Source organism: Protomyctophum bolini (genome assembly GCF_963924005.1).
Source record: "Protomyctophum bolini genome assembly, chromosome: 13".
In the NCBI taxonomy this organism is placed as follows: domain Eukaryota; kingdom Metazoa; phylum Chordata; class Actinopteri; order Myctophiformes; family Myctophidae; genus Protomyctophum; species Protomyctophum bolini.
The window spans coordinates 18,345,956-18,368,355 of NC_137874.1; the positions used below are offsets into that span (position 1 = coordinate 18,345,956).

The 22,400-nt window shown below is 40.5% G+C and overlaps 1 protein-coding gene across 1 annotated transcript; it reads left to right on the forward strand.

Moving 5' to 3' along the window:
• Positions 1-4,451: 4,451 nt before the first annotated feature.
• Positions 4,452-15,840, forward strand: LOC308326587 (oligoribonuclease, mitochondrial-like). Its single transcript, XM_080779529.1, has 7 exons — positions 4,452-4,726; positions 5,332-5,415; positions 9,437-9,514; positions 9,851-9,962; positions 10,252-10,360; positions 12,484-12,537; positions 14,909-15,840. The coding sequence occupies exons 1-7, from the start codon at positions 4,469-4,471 to the stop codon at positions 15,045-15,047; spliced, it is 834 nt and encodes a 277-aa protein (XP_080635655.1). The 5' UTR covers positions 4,452-4,468; the 3' UTR covers positions 15,048-15,840.
• Positions 15,841-22,400: the final 6,560 nt, after the last annotated feature.

The following is a 22,400-nucleotide window of genomic DNA, read 5'->3' on the forward strand; positions in this document are numbered from 1 at the left end:
GATCCCTTAGCATGAGAGAGATGAAGCGGGGACTGCCCTTAAAGGACCACAATTTTCTACTCAGTCTGTGTCTCATAGGAGGGCTGTGGGCGTTATGAAACACGTCCACCAGTGTGTCTCATAGGAGGGCTGTGGGCGTTATGAAACACGTCCACCAGTGTGTCTCATAGGAGGGCTGTGGGCGTTATGAAACACGTCCACCAGTGCCATCATCGTTAGGCAGATTATTTTTAAACAAGATATTTTTTACAAAAATGTTTAGATTTTTATTATTGTGAGAACGAAGGCTTGCAGTTTCTATTAGCTTGGATTCCCCGTCGATTATGTCACTGGAGGACAGGTTTCTGAACTGCCCACAGCACTCCTATGAGAAAAAGAAATTGTGCTTTTTTTATCATGATTATTAGTGAGGACCTATTATAATATGATAGGTTGAAAAGTCAAACCTCCCGTTAGTCCGACCTGTGCTGCGGGTTACAAATCACCCGTGTTGCAGGTTTCAAATCACCAGTGTTGCAGGTTTCAAATCACCAGTGTTACAGGTTTCAAATCACCAGTGTTGCAGGTTTCAAATCACCAGTGTTACAGGTTTCAAATCACCAGTGTTACAGGTTTCAAATCACCAGTGCTGGTTTCAAATCACCAGTGTTACAGGTTTCAAATCACCAGTGTTGCAGGTTTCAAATCACCAGTGTTACAGGTTTCAAATCACCAGTGTTACAGGTTTCAAATCACCAGTGTTACAGGTTTCAAATCACCAGTGCTGGTTTCAAATCACCAGTGTTGCAGGTTTCAAATCACCAGTGCTGGTTTCAAATCACCAGTGTTGCAGGTTTCAAATCACCAGTGTTGCAGGTTTCAAATCACCAGTGCTGGTTTCAAATCACCAGTGTTGCAGGTTTCAAATCACCAGTGCTGGTTTCAAATCACCAGTGCTGGTTTCAAATCACCAGTGCTGCAGCTGGGTTACAAATCACCCAGGCTGCAGGTTTTAAATCACCTGTGCTGCGCGGGTTACAAATCACCAGTGCTGTAGGTTTCAAATCACCATTGCTGCAGATGGGTTACAAATCACCAGTGCTGTAGGTTTCAAATCACCATTGCTGCAGATGGGTTACAAATCACCCAGGCTGCAGGTTTTAAATCACCTGTGCTGCGCGGGTTACAAATCACCCAGGCTGCAGGTTTTAAATCACCTGTGCTGCGCGGGTTACAAATCACCCAGGCTGTGGGTTACAAATCCCTCGTGGCTTCCTGTGAGGTTAGTGTTTGAGACTAACGGGAGGTCGAACCAATGCCACGCTACCGATGAAGAAGGGTAGGTACATTTTGATGCCAATCCTGTTGCACTTTTACTCAAGTACATGTTGAATTCCAGACTTACGGAGTATTTCAATACATTGCAGTATTTAAACTTTGACTTAAGTAAAACATTTGAGTATATGCCTACTTTACACTACCAGCTTCTAGGAGACACCTCCAGCAAGCAGGGTATATACTGCCTAAATACTGCCCACTGGGCCGTGGACCATGGGCAGAGTGGGAGACAGCCATCCTGCTACACAAGACGTCACAGAAGGGCTACAACCAGGTAGATAAGCTCATCAGCCAACCGCTGAACAGCGGCTTCCAATGCTGTCCTGCATTGAATGGGACATTATCACGTTTAATCACACTATTGAATGGTAGGTGAAATCAACCCACAGAATAGTGACAAAACACCTAGTGAGCTCGTCGGTAGGTCAGTATCTCACCTACTGAGACAAATCAATAGTCTGATTAAATGTGATAATGTCCCATTCAGTGCATTGACAGGAAACAGGATACAGGTTTTACAGGAAATGGGAAACAGTGGGGTGTGAAAGAGCCTTGAAGCTCTCAGCGACATAGATATTCTCAGCAAGCCCACGCACGCACACGCGCACACGCGCGCGCACACACACACACACACACACACACACACACACACACACACACACACACACACACACACACACACCACACACACAAATATGCCTGCTGCTGACATGCACTAATCCGCTGAGTAATAATTAAATCAATAATTGAGCCTTCATCTGGAGCTGTTGTTTGCCCAAGTTTCCCCCACTCTGCTCCCAATAACTCTTCCCATGCCGCCTATCTCCGGCCCCAGCTTATCAATTCATCAATGGAAGTGTTTGCATACTGTACCACACAGTAGAGGTGCACATTACTCATGAGTAGTGCTGGAAGATTCAAGAAGTACTCCAAATGTATATTTTACTTAAGTAAAAGTACCAAAAAGGACCAGCTCAGTGGCCTTGTGGTTAAAGTGTCAGCCCTGAGACTGGGAGGTCGCAGGTGGGTTCGATCCCTGGCCAAGTCATATCAAAGACTCTAACAAATGTGACCCTGCAGTGCCTCCGTGCTTGGCATTCAGTAAGTAAGGGTTGGGTTTTTGCAAGTCCCTAGTGGTGATATACTAGTGTCCTGGCTACTTGTACATCATGCTCAGGGGATGTACAGTGTACTTATACCAACTGCCTCACGCTACAGAAACAGGAGGTAGGCCTATATAGGCTCCTGCCCTATGGCTCACTATGCCTGATGGCTCAGCAAGGCTTACTTACTTAAAAGTAGCAATACCGATACGTATATTGTTGCTGTCGGGTAGAAACCTTGTTCAAACTTTTTGTGTTTTTTCGTAAATTAGTGCCCTATAGATCACACGAAAGCATCAAAAGTATACAAGATCCGCAAGATCGAAATGCGAGTTATGTTTTTTTTGTGGCTTTTGCCTTTATTTTATATATTTTTATGGATTGATGGACGGTGGGCTGAGGGGAGATGGGGGGGGGGGGTGACATGCGGTGGAGGCTGGGATTGGGAGACGAACCCGCGGCACACTGCCAGACTGGATTACCAGCCAAGGTGCCTGGACCGCTGAGCCACGGCCCAGGCCAAGAGCTATGTTTTTTAGGGGCTCTAGCTCCTCCTGTGTGTGTGTGTAGGCACGTTAGCAGTGAAGAAAGCTTGACCTGCATAGCAACCTTTGCTTAACTATTTGGATTGGCATTGGACAATCGCTTTTTGGGGTGGGATTTAGTGAAGGGCTAATTGAGTGGCAAAGTGAGTGGAAAAGTCAGAGGCAAGTTTAACGTTGTTTAATGGTGTTTAATTAATGCAATCAGCACTTTTCTGTTTAAGTATGTGCTGTCAAGGCCACTCAATAGGCGTTCCTGCATAACTTCCTGGTATGATGATGATGTCACGCGCATACCCTCTATTACATTTTTAGTAACAGTAACAGTAAAAACCTCAACGCGTCTGATCGAGACACATTGTAAGCTTGTAGATTGGCTATTTTCAAAAAGACAACTGTAAAATAGAGCATAATTGGTTAAAGCTGTAACTTTGCTATACTGCGGATTTGAACCTGGTTTCATGTGCAAGTGGCGCTGATTCGTTTTTTTTAACCATTGAGTTAATATATAGAGCCTTACTGCTTGCTTATGGGATGAATTATGTCAAACTATAGGGTTATTCATGATTCTGAATACATTTCAAGCATTAGCTTTGCACGAAAAACGCAAACGTGATGAGGTCATCACATTAATTTTGTTTGATGAATTTAACCTGATTTTAACATCCATTTACATAATAATCAAATTTTAATATGTTATTTGGATGACCCTAAGGATCATAAAAAACCTTGAACGATTACTATTGCAATTTATTTTGGGTCACCCCCTTTTTTTGGTGCCTCCGCTCCATTACGGAGCTTTGTTTGTCCCTATGTATGTCTACGTGTCCCAGCACGGGTGAGCATGGAAAGCTGCAACACAATAACTCTGTCATTTCTCCACCGTTTCGGACGCGGGAAGGCTCGCCGGAACAGGGCCGGCCCGCGTGTTCCTGGGGATATGGATGTTGCGGGGGCCCCATACAGTTGCACCGCACACAGGTGTGATTTTTTTTAGCTTAGATTGGCCTGTATCAACCAATTATATGAAGATAGGATGAAAATGGGTGAAGTGACCCTTTAAAGTTTTCTGTGACCGTCAATATTGCGCTACACCTTGCTGGCCACTAGATGGGGACTGTGTTTAGGGTAAAAAGAAGACGAAAACCGGAACAGTTTCATGTTTTATTATTTGTATGATTTGATTTGATTCATCACAAACATTAATAGGCTATAAACATTAAACACGATTATGACGTGTGGTCACTGGTCATCCTGAAAGTTATCTGTCTCTGTGGGTTAGATAATCAATCCTGTGACTGATGTGATGCCGTGAATAATAAATAACCACTAAACCAGCAAATACTGTAGTCAGCTAGCACGATTACTGTGAGATTTAAAAAACGTGTGATGACTTTTATTTCGACTAGAATCTATCAGATGACTGGTGATGACGCACACATCTTGTCTTTACGACAATTGAGGTCGGAAGTGGACAGAGCATGTGGGCTGTGTGCACTGTGCAGCATGTGGTGGAGGCGTGCTGTCTCTACTTTGGAGTTTGTGTGCAGGAGGAGGTGCAGTCGACCAGCAGTCGTTCAACATCAGCTGAGAAGACACTGTTCATTCCGTCCAAGTCATTGTTTACAGACACACTCACAGCAGAGCGGACTGACTACTACAGTCTCACTGAAGAAAAGCTTCAGATTCATCATGTCGACATCTAGCAGCAGATCAGAGCCTAACATGAAGATGGGCCAGAGGATGGTGTGGGTGGACCTGGAGGCAAGTTGGGGGCTTAACTGTTTACATACAACATGCATGTTGTCTTTCATGTGCACCGACCTCATCTCTGTTGGCAGTGCACAACCCAAGCACATTACATTACCTGAAGTTAGCTTTGCTAAGTAATTAGCTAATCTTGCTAGTAACTTTGAAGTCAGCAAGCTTTGGATCAAGACAGATCATAATCTTATCTATGATAGTCTTGATCCAAGGCGTTGTCGTTTCACGAGGCACCAGATTTTTGTACAAATCTGTAGTATTTATGGCTTATAAGATGTAGGGGTGCAAAACCAGCATCATGCATGACATGTACAAAAGTAAAATTAAACATGCATAATTGTCATGCATATATCATACATACGAAAGTCAAAGTCAGACTATTAAATACATAATGATAGTCTTGACCCAAGGCTATACATATAAATACATGACATAATGAGCATGATCATTGTCTTAATCTTGACCATTCTGTGACATACAGTAACTGTTGTGATGATGGTGCACTTTGAAATGCATTACTGAATGCTGGCTGCAGGCAGCTCATCATGTGTTTATTTTGGGAACTCCTCTTCATTGTATGTTTTCCTTGTGCTGCTTCTTTATAGATGACTGGCCTGGACATCGAAAAGGACCAAATCATCGAGATGGCATGCATTATCACAGATTCTGAACTCAATGTCGTGGCTGAGGTAAGTTATACTGGTTGTATTCCTTACTCTTTCTATGTGCAAGTGATTGCACTTCTTAACCAATCGTTTAAGACCTCAGGCCGATTCTACGGATGCCTTCTAATTCCGCAACTTCTCCTGCCAAAGACACCCAAAATAGGACCTTTATGTATATGGAACCCCCATCTGAGAAGGTTTCGTGCTAGGAGCCCCCAGGAGAGAATAAAAATCACACTTGTGTGAAGTGAGGGTGCTCTTATCAATCATATCCAGCTTTTAATGTTTGTGTTTACACTATGACGTAAAAATGTCCCTTCATTACTTGCGCAAGCAAGTATTGTGGTCGTGCTGGTACGAATGCACGTGTATGCTTGGTAGGTATTGATGGTGACGTAATTAAGGCTTGGTAGGTATTGATGGTGACGTAATTAAGATATGTATCAATGCCGGGTTCTAAACTGGCTTTTAATGGTGACGTAATAAAGATAGGTTTCAGATTACATACATGTATTACATACAGACATTACCTTTAATTCACCCGACAGTGCCGACACTGAAACATATCATAATTACGTCACCATCAACATCAGTATACCGTACCAAGCATAAAAAGCCAGCCGACCACAGTATAGTACTTTCAACTTACAACTTACATACCTGTTACCCAACCAATAATGAAACATATTGTAATTACGTCACCAATGACAGCCAGTTATAACCCGACTTTAGTATTTACTTGCGCAAGCAGAGCGCGCAAGTAATCGTTTCGCTTGGTCTCTTCGAAGTGAAGCCAAGTTTTCTTCAACGGTAAATCTGTGCCTGGTTTGCTGGGACTAGTTACAACATTACGTCATCCTTGAGAGAGTACATGGTGTGTATATGACGTAATGTTACAAGTTACAAGTTACAAGTTACAACATTACGTCATATACACACCATGTACTCTCTCAAGGATGACGTAATGTTGTAACTAGTCCCAGCAAACCAGGCACAGATTTACCGTTGAAGAAAACTTGGCTTCACTTTTTGGAACCAAGTAACCACAGTATACTGCTAATCAAATTACAACTACATACTCTGTATGTAGTTACTTGCGCAAGCAGAGCGCGCAAGTAATCATTTCGCTTGGTCTCTTCGAAGTGAAGCCAAGTTTTCTTCAACCGTAAGTCTGTGCCTGGTTTGCTGGGACCAGTTACAACATTACGTCATCCTTGAGAGAGTACATGGTGTGTATATGACGTAATGTTACAAGTTACAAGTTACAAGTTACAACATTACGTCATATACACACCATGTACTCTCTCAAGGATGACGTAATGTTGTAACTGGTCCCAGCAAACCAGGCACAGACTTACGGTTGAAAAAAACTTGGCTTCACTTTTTGGAACCAAGTAACCACAGTATACTGCTAATCAAATTACAACTACATACTCTGTATGTAGTTGTAATGTGATTTGTAATTTGTAAATCTGTGCCTGGTCTGCTGGGAACAGACTACACAGATGACCATATCTCTTACGTCATCACTGAGAGCTAGTCATACATATACACACACCATGTACTCTGGTCCCAGTTCTCAACGATGACGTAATGTTGTAACTGGTCCCAGCAAACCAGGCACAGACTTACGGTTGAAAAAAACTTGGCTTCACTTTTTGGAACCAAGTAACCACGGTATACTGCTAATCAAATTACAACTACATACTCTGTATGTAGTTGTAATGTGATTTGTAAATCTGTGCCTGGTCTGCTGGGACCAGACTACACAGATGACCATATCTCTTACGTCATCACTTACTATTTACTATTACTATTTTTCATATAAAGGCAGAAGATAGTAGAAAAGATAAAGACACACGGTTATTTGATCTGGATTGCACAAAAAGTAAACTATCACAAACAGGAGGTTTACCAAAAACACTCAGTATAGCAATTGGTGCACAAGTGATGTTGACTACTAATGTAATGGTATCTGATGGATTAGTCAACGGTATCAGAGGACTTGTTGAGTATATTGACTTTGAGAAAAACAACACCTATGTTACAGTAATACTTGTTAAATTCCAAGACAAAGATGTTGGTCTTAATGCGAAGTCTAATAGTAAATATAAAAATTACCCAGAAGCAGTTCCAATATACAGACATGAAGCTATAATTTTCCATGGAGGCAGAAGAACAGGATCAACAAATAGGTTTCAATTCCCGTTGACATTAGCTTGGGGATTAACTATTCATAAGGTTCAAGGTTTAACTATACAAGAGATTGTCGTATCTATGAAGGGCTCACGTTTTAACCCGGGACAAGCCTATGTAGCATTCAGTCGAGTGAAAAGGATAAGAGATCTATATATACTTGATTTTAGTCCTAAAAAGATCAAAGTAGATAAGAATGTAGAAAGAGAAATGATACGATTACGACAATCACCTCTAGAAAATCCAAATATACGGAAGATAACTCAATTACCATTAAAACATTCATTAAAAATTGGATTGTTGAACATCAGAGGTTATCTAACATATTTACAAGATATAAACTCAGATTCCCAACTCGAAATGTTGGATCTAATAGCTTTACTGAAACACACTTAAAGAAAAATAATAACATTACTTTTAAATTAAAAACAATGAACACCAATTACAAAACAATCAGGAATGACAGAGAATATGATATAGGTGGGGGAGTTATGTTTGCTATAAAAGAAGATATTGCCATTGAAGTAATTCAAAAAGAAATCGAGATATTAGAAAAAGTAGAACACGTATGTATACATGTAAAAAATATGTACAGATCACCTAAAACAAACCTTACGGAATTAAACACATTTCTCAAGAAAATGGTAAAGTATCTATCATCTCCGACTTCCACAATTATGATAATAGGAGATTTCAATGAAGACCATTATACTGAAAAAGATATAAATATAAAGACCTTCATGTCAAGATTAGGCTTTAAACAATTAAATACAAATCCAACTACAGATTTCGGAAGTATTTTAGATCATGTATATTTCAACAAATTTGAAAGTATTATTACAGAAATTGAAGTTAGAGACACATATTACTCTGATCATGATTTAGTATTAATATCACTATAGTACAAAATGAAATACATTTAAAACAATTGACAATTTACAATAAGTAATAAAATAATTATACTGTATAATATATTTTAATTCAGTTTATATACCTTTTTTTTCATCACATATCAATGATTAATTTTTCTGTAAAAAAGTAGTTAGGTAGCAATTAGCAAATAGTTACACGTAATGATTATACATTTCAAACGTTCCTTCACAGAGATACTGAGATGTGATACTTTCCAGCGGTCGAAAGTACTTGCGCGCTCTGCTTGCGCACTAGTAGGCCATTTATGGCCTACTAGTGTGCAACAAGCAAGTATGCACTCGGCAGAGTGCAGTTCTAGTTCATTTCAATGTTTTACAGAGAGGCTGAGATTTGAAAGTTCGTTGCGGTCGCCAGTACTTGCGAGCCTAGTTATTAATTGCATTTAATGTTTGTGTTTAAGGACACACACACACACACACACACACACACACACACACACACACACACACACACACACACACTAAAAGCTGGACATATGAGGAGCTCCTCAAAAAAAGAAGATTCAAACACTTTCAATATTTTTCAAAAATAGCAGTTGTAACTGGTTTTGTGAGCTTGTATATCTGCTATTTTGGTGAACCATTGTTCTAGACCAATGTTCTAAATCTAAAAGGATTTTCTGGAAAAACGTATGTTGCTATAAGTATATATATATATATATATATATATATAATATACATACACGTGTACAACTCAGTGTTTCCCCTAGTCAGAAGCTGATTGTGTGGTTTTGCGGTTATTCACCTTTTTTTTTCCTATTCGCGTCCGCCTACTAAAGCTGGGGAAACGCTGGTAAAATCTAAAATGACACGGGTGCTTTCAACCTGGCATCCCTATTTTGGTCTGGTCATTACGGGTGACATTTTTCAAAAAGGTCTTGAGCGATTAATATTCTAATCGTCATGTCTTCTGATAGGGACCCAACTTGATAATCAACCAACCAACTGAGCTTTTGTATGGGATGGACGACTGGTGCAAAGAGCATCATGGACAGGTAAGCTTTCAGTCTTATTTGTTTTTACGCAATGAATTTATGGACTGGAAAGTGGAACATCAGTGAATAAAATATGCTTAGTCTGCAGTCTACGTCCAAGTCTCTGTCGGGTGGAAAACACATCCAAAAACTGTTATTTTCATGATTCAAATGAAAAAATTGCAAAAATATCAGATCTACAAGCTCGAAGCACGCCATGTTTCAAGCTTGTGGATCTGCTACTTTTGATGCTTTCGTGTGATGCTGTAGTCTTTGTGTGAAGAAACCCTACATGGAGATAAGACGTTTCTGCCCCGGCAGTAACAAATTACTTACCTATGTGCCATTTTGTCTCAGTCAGGGCTGACCAAGGCAGTAATGGAAAGCACGATCAGCTTGCAGCAAGCCGAGTACGAATTCCTCTCCTTCATCAGACAGCACACCCCGCCTGGACAGTGTCCTCTTGCCGGTTAGTGGCTTTTCACTTAATACACACACACACACACACACACACACACACACACACACACACACACACACACACACACACACACACACACAGAGCGAGACTGGTTTTAGTGCACTGGTTTATCAAAATGTTTGTGGCCAAGCGAGGCACATAAAAATCTCAAGACACACCTTTATTCACCTCAACACATAGCAGATCTACAAGCTCACAGTGCATTGTGATGCAATGTGTTGCGAGCTTGTTGATTCATTGGCTTCGATTTGAAAATATATTATTATATATTTCACAGGTAACTCTGTGCATGCAGATAAGAAGTTCCTGGACAAATTCATGCCCCAGTTCATGCACCACCTCCACTATAGAATCATTGATGTCAGCACTATCAAGGAGCTTTGCAGGTGAGCTTTTGTTTGTGTCTAATGTTGTGTTGATGTCGGGCCCTCTAGGCTGGAGCAAGGTTATAATATATAGTTTTGGATTTTGGCTTGGGGAGAGAGTATGTTTTGCACTGTGTGTGTGTGTGTGTGTGTGTGTGTGTGTGTGTGTGTGTGTGTGTGTGTGTGCGTGTGTGCGTGCGTGCGTCACCAGGAGGCGACTTTTGAAAAACATTACTTACTACTCCAGATTCTGTACAAAAATCCGATTCGATATTTCATATCCATCCTAATTGGCTAACATTGGCTTTCAAAGTTTGCAGGATTGGCCCGTTTTGAACAAATTTGCAATTTACGTGAAATCTTTCACAGACTCTCCTACTAGGCTGAGGAATATATCCTACCCTTTTCACATTGGCCTGTTCTAGTGCCACCAACAGGTGGATTTTTGCAAAACCCATTTTTGGAACAAAATGCTTCAAATCATCCAATTGCCATCAAAGGAGAAATGGCAACCTTTTCACATTGGCCTACATTGGCGCCACAAGGAGGCCACAACCTGACCTGCCCTGGTGGAGACCTGTGCCCAGAGGGGCACTTTATCTCGTTCATTATAGTTTAGTTTTAGTTACAACCTGACCTGCCCTGGTGGAGACCTGTGCCCAGAGGGGCACTTTATCTAGTTCATTATAGTTTAGTTTTAGTTAGTTTAGATTATTTTTAGTTTAGTTCGGTTTAGTTTTTTTTTCATACTTTGGGTTATTTGTCAGGATTCATATAGGCCTATTGTATTGTGTAATAAAACCTCAACAAAAGATACCATTTAAAAAATATACAGTATATATTCAGTTACTGTTACTGTATTATAATTTGTTTTATAGTTTGTTTTAGTTAGTTTTGTAAACACACAATACAGTTTCAGTTGGTTATCTTATATTTTAGTTTTTATTTGGTTCAGTTATTTATTTTCTATTATTTTGTTAGTTTTTGTAAACTATAATTCCCTTGTTCTAGAGCACTATTTCCCAAACAGTGGGTCGTGACAGGAAGAGGGGGAACCCAACCGTTGTGAGCTTATAGATTTGCTATTTTCACTAGTTTTGGTCTACTTTCTCTTTTGGGTCTTGAGCTAATAGGTTTGGAAACCACTCCTCTAGACCAGAGGGCTAGGGCATTTGAATATTTTCCAAATGTTGTTCCCCCTCTTCCTATGCCTGGTCACGAGTCTGTGTTGCCTAGCTGTGTCTGTAATGTGGGAGGAATAATAATTGTTTGCAAACTGGCCTCTGTGATATTGTTAGGCCCATAGGATAATTGCCTAAGTCATATTTTGAAGGTTTTCAGGAAAGAAGAAATGAAAAATTAGGCAAAAAAAAGGTCAACACTAATTTAGCCTAAGTCATGTTAATCTGCCTTTTTTTTAATATCTGCCCAACTCTACTCTCCTAACACACTGCTGATTATTAATTATTTATTAATACTGCCTTATTATTGCCTATGTCCTCAGTCCATCAGAATGCGTGTTACATTCCAAAATTATGTAAAAAGTCAAAAAGTTAGCCTCATAGCATAACTGCCTAAGACATTTTTCTGATAGGCTGAAGACATGGCCCATAAGTACACAAAGCAGAAGTGTTAGGAGAATAGAGTTAGGCAGAAATGTAATGGCAATTTGGCCCCAAGAAATCTTAGGCAATTATGCTATGAGGATAACAATTTGTAGACTATAATTTATTGTCTAACATACTTTCCCCTACTGATTAATGGATTGCTTTTCACTCGAACCCTACTGATAAGGTTCTCTGCCATTAATAAATGTGCCAGAGAAGAGACGGAATGATAGAGGTGACTCAATAGTGACTCAAGATAGAGGTGACTCAATAGTGACTCAAACTAGAGGTTACTCAATAGTGACTCAAGATAGAGGTGACTCAATAGTGACTCAAGATAGAGGTGACTCAATAGTGACTCAAGATAGAGGTGACTCAATAGTGACTCAATATAGAGGTGACTCAATAGTGACTCAATATAGAGGTGACTCAATAGTGACTCAAGATAGAGGTGCCTCAATAGTGACTTAATCAAGATGCTGATGAAGTCACTATGATATGACATAACTGACACAACACTGATCTAAATGCCCTCAGACGCTGGTTTGTAGAAGAATACAAGCTGGCACCTCAGAAGAAAGCATCCCACAGGCAAGAACCCTTAAACATCATTGTTTCTTTCCTCTGTTACTCTATGAATGATCATTATGCAATATGCACTGACTCATACATTACATATACACTGTACAGTTTGAATGTGTCATGCAAGGAGTGAGATCACGACTTTATGATTATTTACTTTGAGAAGATTATTCCATCAATATAGCGTCGCAGTCCCGCCCCCTTTCATGACGACGACAGGCCCAGGAAATAATTCCCCATGTATTTTTCCCATAGACATTTCAAAAAAAAATTATTTAAAGATGTTAGCCTCGAACAAAGCTAACTCGAATCGTGACAAATCATGACAACAAACACAATATTTTGGGCCGAACAAATAATTACAAAGAAGAAAAACAAAAAGTGTTGTACCCTGCCCTTTTTTTCTTGTGACATAAGATTTAAGAAACTGACGCTCTATAGACGGTGGCTCAATTTACAATTTACAATTTAGGCATTTAGCAGACGCTCTTAATCCAGAGCGACTTACATTAAGCAAGAACAAAAAGCATGGGGAATACATCACATAAAAACATTTATCATGAAACATGCGTAAGCTAAGAAAGTAACAGTGGAATATCTATAATGAAACTATACATATAAGCTATACATCTATACTACTATGATATACATTATGTACTATGACGTGCTATGACTACATACAATGCACTTATGCTGTTTACATAACATGCTATAAGTCTGTATCAAATGCTATCTAAGTCTACAGAATTGCTATCTAAGGATAGCCCCAGAATGATATGTATTTGGACGCAGACCACCCATCTCAAAATGTTGTTCGAGAGACACCCCAGAAAGATTTTTTTAACAAAGAATTGTTAAAAATGTTCGCTGGGAAAGAATATATATTCAAAGACACGTTTTCACAAAAAAAGAATCACACCCGTGTCAACTGAGTGGGTCCCCGGAACTTCCGGACCCACAGGAACGTGCCCAGGGTTCCGACACGTTTCTCGGTGAGCCGTCCCGCGTCCGAAACGGTGGAGAAATGACAGAGTTACTGTGTGGTTGCACCACTCAAAAATAGCAGATCTACAAGCTCAGGGGTAGAGTGGCTGGATGCTAACCGCAAGGTTGCCAGTTCGAACCCGGGCTCCCCCAGAGTTAGTGTCGAAGTGTCCTTGAGCAAGACACTGAACCCCTAATTGCTCCCGATGTGCTGATTGGTGCCTTGCATGGTTTCTGCCGCCATTGGTTTATGAATGTGTGTGTGAATGGGTGAATGTAACGCACAATCTATGTAAAGCGCCTTGGATAAAGGCGCTATATAAATGCACCATTTACCATTAGTCTAATAATTCAGAAACTCAGATCTACAATTCACAACACATCGAATCATGACACATTGTTAGCTTACAGGTCTGCGCTTTTTGCTGATGTTATTTTATAATTAATTTAGTTGATTAGTTCGAAAGCTGCGCCTTTACTTTTAACCCAATGAAACTTGGAAGGCATCTGTGTCATTGTAGATTTGAGTGTTGGGCTATAAAGAACATAGCAGATTTACAAGCTCACGACGCGTCACTTCGTGCCACGCTGCGAGCATGTACATCTGCTATTTTTGAATTTATTTCGAATAAATCTTGAAAATCTTGATTTTAGAAGACATTTGTAGAATGGGCTTTCGGTCTTCATTTTGCCTAAACCATTTACACCACATTAACCATTATTTTAAACTTTAGTTGAAAAATAGCAAATCTACAAGCTTATAGTGCGGCACGAGTGCTGCACTACGAGCTTGTAGATTTGCTATTTTTGAGTGGTGCAACCACACAGTAACTCTGTCATTTCTCCACCGTTTCGGACGCGGGACGGCTCGCCGAGAAACGTGTCGGAACCCTGGGCACGTTCCTGTGGGTCCGGAAGTTCCGGGGACCCACTCAGTTGACACGGGTGTGATTCTTTTTTTGTGAAAACGTGTCTTTGAATATATATTCTTTCCCAGCGAACATTTTTAACAATTCTTTGTTAAAAAAATCTTTCTGGGGTGTCTCTGGAACAACATTTTGAGATGGGTGGTCTGCGTCCAAATACATATCATTCTGGGGGACCTTGACATGAAAAAACTTTGAGAACCACTGACATGGAAGTGTTAAAGAAATCTGTCGGTGAGCACTTATAACACAGTTGAGACAACAATAATGAGAGGGGTAGGTGGGTCTTAACACATGACATCAGAAGACCCCTCCAGACCACACATGTCACAGGTCACAGAAAACAGCTTCTCATGGCTTGGTTTATGATGTCCTTAAATGTAGCATTCCACATTTCCTTGACAGAAGCATAGTTTTTTTTGGAAAACTGCCGTCTTAATTTTGCCTAACGTCCAAACTGTGCTCTGCAGAGCCCTGGGTGACATCCAGGAGAGCATCAAAGAGTTGCAGTACTACAGAGCCAATGTGTTCAAATCACCGTCGGAGGAGAAGAAACGCAAGCTCCTGGAGAACGGAGCGAGCAACACGGACACGTCCACCACTGGATGAGAGCAAGCCTCCTTCTGTCTTTTGGTTCGTAAAAATAGAAAGAAATCGGGGGGGAAAGCTGCTTTAATTGTTAAGAATGATGATTGTTTGTCTTCTTTGTTTTTGTTCATTTATTATTATTCTTCCAGAATGAATCTTTTTATTTCTATATGGTCCAAATCTTTTAAGGTTTCATTGCTCGGATCAAGGTTGATGTTTAAAACGGGTTGAAAAGAAAGCTACGTACCTCAAAGTTAAATTCTAAAAGTTGCCATTGGCACTCTGTTGCACAGAGAAAAAGGCTTGTATTAATTTGGCCAATTTTGTCTCAGACTTGAGTTATCGTTAACCCTTTTTGTTACAAAACGACAACTACAATAAACAGGTTGTTGAGAGAAATAACACTGGAGTTGCCTGACTGAATGCTAAAATATTTAATCTAATTGGAACAGCACAAGTGTTTTAAGCTTACAACCAAAATTTTAGGTCCTGGGGAAATGATTGAGACAAGCCAATCATTATGGTCACAATTTCCAGAGACTTGGGCATTCCATTAGGACCTCGGAAATATAAAACTAATGTCACTTCAGGTGGATATGATCAGCGGTAAAATGTATGTGACTTTCTCAAATAGTCAACAGAATAAAAAAATAATACTTCCAAGTTCTAAGGCAGGGGTGCCCATACTTTTTGGACTTTCAAAATGACCAGCTCAACAAGATCTACCCACCGAAAACATTATAATACCATTGCTGAAAATGGCTTTGGAATAGCGGTATTGATGGCATTGATTTAAGACAAATGCACTTGGAATGGGAAAGGTGGGAAATGGAATAGGTTGTTTTTTTGTATTTCATTTGTAATCTACCGACATTTGTGCGCAGCAACACTCTTGAAAACAAAGTATTGCATTATGGGTTTGAGCTGACAGGCCCTTTTTTATGTCAATCAATCAAGTCAACTTTTTTATTTGTTTAATATCTATGGCCCAGACCACACACTCAACCATAGACATATATAAACACAGCGGCGGATTATGCGGGTTATGAGCAAACTGGAGAGCAGGAAAGATGCACAATGGAGACAGCATTTTTTTCCTCTGTCATTTTAGATTTTTGCCGTGGCTATTCAAAAATAGATATACAGTGCATCACTTGTGCCGTGCTGCCTGCGAGCTTTTACATCTGCTATTTTTGAACATTTTTTGAGAGTGTGAGAACTGGTTTAGAAGGCATTACATAGTAGAAATGAATGTGCACTATATGCACTACCCTGAGAGAGGGGATTCTGCCCGGTCACATAGAAGTGTCCAAGCCCTCCCGTGTCGATAAGGGCCTGCCACTTAGCGTTGTTCAGCTTGCAGGCCAGATGTAGCCCTTTGGCTCGGCCTATCCAACTGAGTGCATGTTCGGTGTGAGGGAAGGGAACATGGGACTGTACGCCTCCCTTCTGTTTAACACAGCAGTGCCGGTGACTGGAACCGCTCAGAGGTTCTGGAGCGCGACAGTGACATGCAGTGTGCCCCAATTTCCCACATCGGTAGCAGCTAGACTGGACATGTTGACCTGGCTGGCTGTCATCGCTTTGGCGCTTTCGGTGACTGGTTGGGGGAGGGGCGAGGGCGATCTGGAGACGACCTCTGCACTTTTTCTAAACTTGCTTTTGTCATTATCCACCCATTCTGCTTGTCTTATACGGATTGGAACAGACTAAGGCCCAAGTCCCACCACTGATGCCATGTTGTCTGCTTAGGCCAGGGGCACCAGACAGTCAATGAGGCTGTTTCTTTTTTGAGTGGTGCAACCACTCCCTTACGGAGCTATGTGTGTGGGTGGGTGGCTGGCTGGGTGGGTGCATCTGAGCACGAAAACAGCACGGTTGTTTTTCACCACCTGTGCGCAACCTATTAACTGTATATATGGTGATTTCGGGTGTGACAGTACAGTACAGTACAGTACAGTACAGTACAGTACAGTACAGTGACAGTATAGTACAGTACACTAGAGGGTACACCACTCGCACTTCACATGGGTGTTATTTTTTTTTAAATATATATATATATTTGTTTTACATATACAAATTTGGGAAACAGTGTTGTTTCATGTTACAAAAAACAGTCACTGTGGAAAGGAGAAATTCATAAATAAACATACTTAAAACTACATAAAAGCAAAAAACAGGACCAGTTAAATTCCTAGTTAGTCCTGTGACGAACAGTCAAAAAGTTTGTACAATATATTTGTTTCATTTTTTGTTTCATTTTAGTTATAGTTCTTCTATTTATAGTGACTCATAGGAATAGACTATGTGACATGAACCAGGTATAGTCTGGTGACCACCGGAGAGACGGGTGACAGCCGGAATGTAGACGGCACCCGGGTGAGCAGTGTGGGTTAGCGCCCCAGCCTGTGTCCTCCGTGAGGAGGAAGCCCAACAACCCTCGGTGAGGCCTTTGGGAGGGCCATGCAAGCAGCAAGCGGAACCGCAGCACCATGACCCTGCGGAACCATTGCCCACCACTCCTGAATTAACTGTCTGGTGCTGGGACTCTGGTGCAATGCACAGGTCATCGCTCTACTCCTGGTGAGTGCAGGAGTGGACCTGGTGAGACGTAGGAGGGGCCCGGCCAGGAGACAACCCACAGAGCCTAGTCCCTCTCCATGTGCCAGAAGTGTACCTCCCAGCCCTGGCAGAGTAGACCTGGAATAGTTCCAACGGATTGTGTGGCCCTGTTTTTTTTTTTTTTGAATTTGGGTTTGCCAGGGTTTTATGAACATCATCTCTCTGTTGAGCAACAGTTAGTATGTGTTGAAGGTCTTCTGCCGTGGGCTTTTTACATTATGGGTCTTGTTTCGTGCCTTTTTCTAACTGTTTAGCAAAGATGATACAAAGATTTGGATCCAATATTCCATTTTGGTAAAATTTTAAAGATACACTTCAGAATTTCTACAGTATCTATGTTGTGCATTGCGCACACTATTTTTAGGCTATATATATGTGCAGTAACCATATTACAAGTGATACTAATTAAGTCTATTTTCCATTCTGGTGAAATAGTGTCAGGGCAGGGTTCTGCTATTGTCAGTGTAGACTACTGGACAGGCAGTAGGCTCTGTTACACTAAAGAGAACTAAATGCTAGGTCACTCTCCACTCCAGTCAGCTAAATAGCTTGACAAGGTTCATCTCATCTTTTCACATTCCAAAATATGTGAAATGATTGTACCTGTCATTTTATGAAGAAAGCCACATACTGTAGGCAATAAGATGCAGGTGGAGCCAAATACTGTAGTATAACTTGACTGTAACGAAATAACTACAGAAATGAATAACTTGCTGTTATGAGGATAATATTGAGATTTGAGCTTGATGAGGGAACATCCAGGTCACTTCACATATAAGATCACATAAGATGCACATAGGTGGAGCCAAATACTGTAGTATAAATTGACTGTAACCAAATAACTCAAATAACAGAAATGAATAACTTGATTATTTATATTTATGAGGATAATATTGAGATTTGAGCTTGATGAGGGAACATCCAGGTCATGTGCTGCAACATAATAATAGTTAGTAGTTCCACTGTAGGCTTGCATATTTCTCTGTACTATTGTTGAAGCGGCATCTATTTGTTCACAATTTCTCATTTCTCAAGTTTGAGACATTTCATACATTTTAGGGACTTCTACTCAAGTTAATTTTTTATGTTTTCCCACCCTTGATAAGTGAAGTAAAAATAAAACTAATGTGATACTGTAGATTTCATTAGTTATATCGCTTCATGTTTGAAAGGCACTTAATAGTTAATACTGTATATTTGTTTTACATAGGGTCACAAGTTTGGGAAACAGTGTTTTAAATGGGTCATAGTCTATAATCAAGCGATGACAGTGTTAAACGTTTTTAACCGCGGTAATAAAAATCCCATACCGCCCCAGCCCTAGGTAGAGTGGTCGGTAGAGCAGCCGGATGGGAACCGCAAGGTTCCCAGTTCGATCCCGGGCTCCCCCAGGCCGGAGTTAGTGTCAAAGTGTCCTTGAGCAAGACTCTGAACCCCTAATTGCTCCCGATGAGCAGGTTGCTGCATGCCTTGCATGGTTTCCTCCGCCATCGGTGTATGAATGTGTGTGTGTGTGTGTGTGTGTGTGTGTGTGAATGGGTGTATGTAATGCACAATCTAAGCGACAACAAAAAAAACCTAAGAAATGCTATTAATTAGAACACAAATGTTTAAGAGGTAGTGACAATCTACAAGCTTGTAGATCGGCTATTTGTACTAGTTAGGGTCCAAGCCAGGGAGACATCAATTCTTTCTTTCGGGTCTCGAGCTAAAGAGTTTGTGAACCACTGTGCTATAGTAGTGTTAGTACCAGGTGGGAGAGAGAGCAGTGTGGAGAGTCACGCTGAGGATGTTGTCCGTTGCTGGTTTCATTTGTTGCCAAACTGTAGTGGGTCTATTATTATGGTGACCAGTGAGGAGGTGATTGGCTTTGAATTGCCGCTCAAGCACTACACTATAGAGCGTCGCAGTCCCTCCCCCTTTCAGAACGACGAGTGGCCCAGGAAATGAATCCCAATGCATTTTTCCCATAGGCTTTTCCTAAAGTATTTATTTAAAGACGGTTACGCCGCGGACAAAGCCAACTCGGATCGTGACAAATCATGACAATGAACACAATGTTTTGGGCCGATCAAATAATTTATAAGAAGAAAAACAAAACAAATAGTGTTGTCTCCTGCCTTTATTTACTTCTTTCTAAAGATTTGATCGGCCCAAAATATGTGTTCATTGTCATGATTTGTCACGATCCGAGTTGGCTTTGTCCGCGGCGTAACCGTCTTTAAATAAATACTTAATAAGCCTATGGGAAAAATGCATTGGGATTCATTTCCTGGGCCACTCGTCGTTCTGAAAGGGGGTGGGACTGCAACGCTCTATATACTAGCCATTTCTCCAAATCAATGAAGAAAAAAAAAGAATATCTATCTACACACAGCATAAAATAAACACTGTAGTCGGACATTGTTCTAAACAAGTACAAGTTGGTTCTTTGTAATGGATAGTTAATTCCCTCTTCTTCCAGTAGATGGTGACAAAGTCTTTCCCACGATCCACTTGCTCAGAAGAGATTATTTGCATTGCATGCTAAGGTCTGGGGAGCAAACTGCTCCTGCATTATCTATCTCTACTTTCCATTGTTTATATACGTAAGGCATATTTGTCAGTCTTATATACTCTTCAAACAACCAGTGTTGCCAGCAAGCACAGACTCAATGTTATTGAGGGGGAGGTTTAATGTTGGTTTTTCCTTAAACAAACATTAAAAATGCCATTGATAATGGATGTTTTATATTTCCCATTATGCCTATCGTGCAAGTAAATGGTAAATAATGAAAAGGACGGATTCCTTTAGTTGTATCTAATAAACGCCAAGCTCGTTATTTGCTCCCACTCTTTGACTTGACATGAGCACAATCCGTAATCATTCCGTCTCTGACTACAGTACATGCCACCTGCTGTGGCACTTTGTCTAGCTACAGTACCGCAGAGAAATATAATGTTTGACACAACAAAAAAATTAATAATTATCTCTGACAGTTTTCTTTGTGTTTGCTCGCATTGTTTCCTATACGCTGCGTCATTGCCTTTGTTGAGATGATTTGGCACAAAGTGAGGCACACCATGAAAACAGAAGACATCAGACGGACAGATGGAGACACAAAGGAGTTGGAAACTGGGCTGTTGTATTGCAAGGTGTTGTGTTCGTGTTGATGATATTAAGCATGCTGGGTTATTCGTGTTGCTGTGCTGTGTGTGCTCTGGTGACATTTTGGTAGAAGGAGAGGCCATTGTCAACTGCAGCTGGTGTCTGGGCTCTGTCTCTCTTGCCCCTAAGGCTTCAAAACACATCCTGTGTTACAGCAGGTATTCCAATTCGTGGTCATTTAAATTTACACATTATCTCACAGCCCAGGGTTCTGCTAAAAAAAGGACAGTACTGATGTCTTTAACGTGCCATGCAAGCCCAGCCTCCGAAATGACATACCGTAACGTAAATGAAAACTCAGTGATGGAAGACGTACTCACAGCATCAATACTGCAATGAAGATATGCTCTGTCTACAGCCTACAGCCGTTGTATATGAAGATATACTCTGTCTACAGCCGTTGTATATGAAGATATACTCTGTCTATGCCGTTGTATATGAAGATATACTCTGTCTACAGCCGTTGTATATGAAGATATACTCTGTCTACAGCCGTTGTATATGAAGATATACTCTGTCTACAGCCGTTGTATATGAAGCTATACTCTGTCTACAGCCGTTGTATATGAAGATATACTCTGTCTACAGCCGTTGTATATGAAGATATACTCTGTCTACAGCCGTTGTATATGAAGATATACTCTGTCTACAGCCTACAGCCGTTGTATATGAAGATATACTCTGTCTACAGCCTACAGCTGTTGTATATGAAGATATACTCTGTCTACAGCCATTGTATATGAAGATATACTCTGTCTACAGCCATTGTATATGAAGATATACTCTGTCTATGCCATTGTATATGAAGATATACTCTGTCTACAGCCATTGTATATGAAGATATACTCTGTCTACAGCCATTGTATATGAAGATATACTCTGTCTATGCCATTGTATATGAAGATATACTCTGTCTACAGCCATTGTATATGAAGATATACTCTGTCTACAGCCGTTGTATATGAAGATATACTCTGTCTACAGCCATTGTATATGAAGATATACTCTGTCTACATCCGTTGTATATGAAGATATACTCTGTCTACAGCCGTTGTATATGAAGATATACTCTGTCTATGCCATTGTATATGAAGATATACTCTGTCTACAGCCGTTGTATATGAAGATATACTCTGTCTACAGCCTACAGCCGTTGTATATGAAGATATACTCTGTCTACAGCCTACAGCTGTTGTATATGAAGATATACTCTGTCTACAGCCGTTGTATATGAAGATATACTCTCCCTACAGCCGTTGTATATGAAGATATACTCTGTCTACAGCCGTTGTATATGAAGATATACTCTGTCTACAGCCATTGTATATGAAGATATACTCTGTCTACAGCCGTTGTATATGAAGATATACTCTGTCTACAGCCGATGCAAGTAAAATGTCTGGAACATTTGTTTTTTCCCCTAAATTTAGCTGGTGCGGCTTATATTCAGGTGCGCTTTATAGTCCAGAAATTACGGTACTATACTGTACTATAATGTCATTTTTATAGTAAGTAGTATACTACCAGTATAGGGGGGACATTTTAAATCATTATAGTTCATGGATTCAGACCATGATTTTGGAGGGTTTAAAAAAATGATGAAA